This window comes from Monodelphis domestica, chromosome 4 (assembly GCF_027887165.1).
Source record: "Monodelphis domestica isolate mMonDom1 chromosome 4, mMonDom1.pri, whole genome shotgun sequence".
NCBI lineage: Eukaryota > Metazoa > Chordata > Mammalia > Didelphimorphia > Didelphidae > Monodelphis > Monodelphis domestica.
Window position 1 is genome coordinate 353,204,174 of NC_077230.1, and position 2,974 is coordinate 353,207,147.

Sequence of the window (2,974 nt, forward strand, 5' to 3'; positions counted from 1 at the left end):
CAGGCAAAGTGTTGTGGACAGGAGGGTTTTCAGATACACACTGAAATTCAAGTGATGTCTGGAACTTATGAGATAAAAAAGATAATTTTTCTGGCTTCTGAATACTAGTTCTACTTTTTTTCAATTTAGGGTTATGATGATTTCAGATGATAACATTGGTTAATTTTGTATCTTCTTGTTCTTCTTCAAAGGTTCAAATATCCATTGTCTTTTATTTTGACAACCAGAAACATGACATTTTCTAACAAGACCAATGTACATCCTTCCACTTTCATTCTCATTGGAATTCCAGGACTAGAGACTGCTCACATCTGGATCTCCATCCCTTTCTGCCTTGTGTACTTATTGGCTCTACTGGGAAACTTTGCCCTGCTTTTTATCATCAAAACTGACCCAAGCCTTCATGAGCCCATGTACCTCTTCCTGTGCATGTTGGCTGTGGCAGACCTGATTGTTTGTACCACTGCTATTCCCAAGCTTCTCAGCCTCTTCTGGTTCAAAGACAGGGAAATCCGGTTTGAAGCTTGCCTTACACAAGTATTTTTGATTCACTCCTGCTCCACAATGGAATCTGGTTTCTTTCTGGCCATGGCCTTTGATCGCTATGTGGCCATATGCAAACCTCTTAGGCATTCAGCAATCCTGACCCACACAGTCATTGGGAGCATGGGATTGGCTGTTATTTTCCGTGGAGCTGTGCTACTTTGTCCTCACCCCTTTCTACTCAGATGGCTTCCCTACTGCAAAACTAATATCATCTCTCATACCTACTGTGAGTTTATGGCCTTGATCAAGCTGGCCTGTGCTGAGACTAGAATACGGAGAGCTTATAGCCTAATTGTTGCATTCCTTACTGGAGGACTGGATTTCATACTAATCATCTGTTCCTACATTTTCATTCTCCATACTGTCTTCCAGCTCCCTTCCAAGGATGCACGTCTCAAAACCCTGGGAACCTGTGGATCTCATGTTTGTGTCATATTAGTTTCCTACACCCCAGCTTTTTTCTCATTCCTCACACACAGATTTGGACACCACATTGCTCCTCACGTCCACATTTTTGTGGCTAACATCTACCTACTAGTTCCACCTATGGTAAATCCTATTATCTATGGGGTAAGGACTCAGAGAATCCGGGAGAGAATCCTCAAAGTTTTTAATCCTCTAAAGGCCTGAAAGATTATTTCATATAGAAAGAAATCAACATTGCACCTCATCATAACCCAGATTTCATGCATTGAAGGCATTTGGGGAATATGAAATAAGGGAATAACACTACAACATTGATATCTCAAAATAAATCTCATCAGTAATGAAGAGTACAGTGATTGCAAAAAAAAAATCAATAAAAAGAGATATCTTTAATTTCCACTGTGAAGGAAAACTTATTTTGACTTTTCCTGATTTCCAAGGATGCACAGATATAGTTATATGCCCTATTTCTAATAGCAGAGGGTATAGGTCATCAAGTCAATAGCATACTTGCTTATAACTGAAAAAAATATTTTTGGGACTTTTGGAGAATACAACATTCTGATAGTAACAAACTGTCAAAAAAGATGATTGCTTGTGAACAATATTTCTGTAGTTTGCAGACACACTATTGGTAACTATGCCCTTGCAAACAACTTTCTAGCCCAAATTATGCCATAAAATCTCAAATCAAAACCTATTGTTTCATTTCCTCTTTCTCCTGATCCACGGGTAAATAATGGGAGCTATGGGGGTAAGGGCCAGTGTTCCAGAGACTGGCTCTGTCAGTTGAGTGGATATCTCCTTGTTCAAAATTTAAGTAAGTTAATCCTCCCCCACTGTCATGGGCAAAGTATATCCTTGCCCGAGACTCCAGGGTATCCCGACTGGTGGCGAATGATCAGTCAACAAAAATAACAAACGGAAGACAGCTTAATCATAACAGCCATGGGATTGCTTTGCATCTGACAGCTGCTCCACTTTCCCGATGTCTGATCTTTATTTTTATACCCATTCTCTTGGCACACATATACACAAAATCAAAGAGAGATAATTGGAAAAGTGATACATCAACTTTTAACAAATCACTTGATTAACATTCTATATTCTTGTATTGTGATTGCAGACAAAATAGAGGTTTCACACAAGATAAATGATTTTGTCACAGGTGGCTTAATTTTCTTATTACCCTGTGAGAAGTTTTGAGCTTACAAATAATCAAGGAAAATTATGTATTGCTTTAATAAAATGGAATAATTAATCAGCAGTTCTTAGAAAACAGTTCAACAATCATATCATGGAGGCTGAGGGGTCTGGGAACACAATTCAAATTTAGACTGGTGACTTCTAGGGAGTTACTGATTTGTGTGATCCAGTCACTGAGGCATTCAGAAGCTTGATGTACTTGTACTTGGACCTCTATGATTGGTATGTGTGCTGACTTCATGAGAATAGGCTTCTGTATGTGGGAAAGTTTTTGGCTTGGCCTGTAGCTGCAGTTTCGCTGGAAATTATGTACCTAAGTAAAAGTTAACCCCTGATAGTCTTTTTTGGGATTGGGTTTAAAGATCTGGTCTTTTGGTGATATTTTAGGAAATTAGGGTATATTTGTTTTGCTCTTGCATTATTTCTTTTGAGACTAGGGGGAATAATAATCATGTCATTTCATAGGTAAGGGGCATTGATGAAAGAAGTCATGCAAGGGGCATAGAGTGATAAGTCACATCTCGCCAAGGACCACTCTTTGGTATCCCCAGCTACCACGCATGACTCTGTCAAGGCGTCGTGGACTGATGGCCCCCAGTACTCTGCCTTCCACCTCAGTTTGGTGATGATACTAGAGAGATAAAAGTAATGCTGATGCAAGAAATGATGATGATCACTTTATTGATGATGATGAAAGAGTTGATTATGTTGATTTCCCAAGGATCATATATTTTGTGGTGGTAGATATGAAGTTGACAGAAACTTTTAAGCTCATTGAGTCAAATCCCTTCAATTT

General features: G+C 39.0%; 1 protein-coding gene across 1 annotated transcript; it reads left to right on the top strand.

Moving 5' to 3' along the window:
- Positions 1-231: 231 nt before the first annotated feature.
- LOC100018679 (olfactory receptor 52K2-like) lies at positions 232-1,176 on the top strand. Its single transcript, XM_001365168.3, has one exon. It carries the CDS (start codon positions 232-234, stop codon positions 1,174-1,176), a length of 945 nt encoding a protein of 314 aa, XP_001365205.2.
- Positions 1,177-2,974: the final 1,798 nt, after the last annotated feature.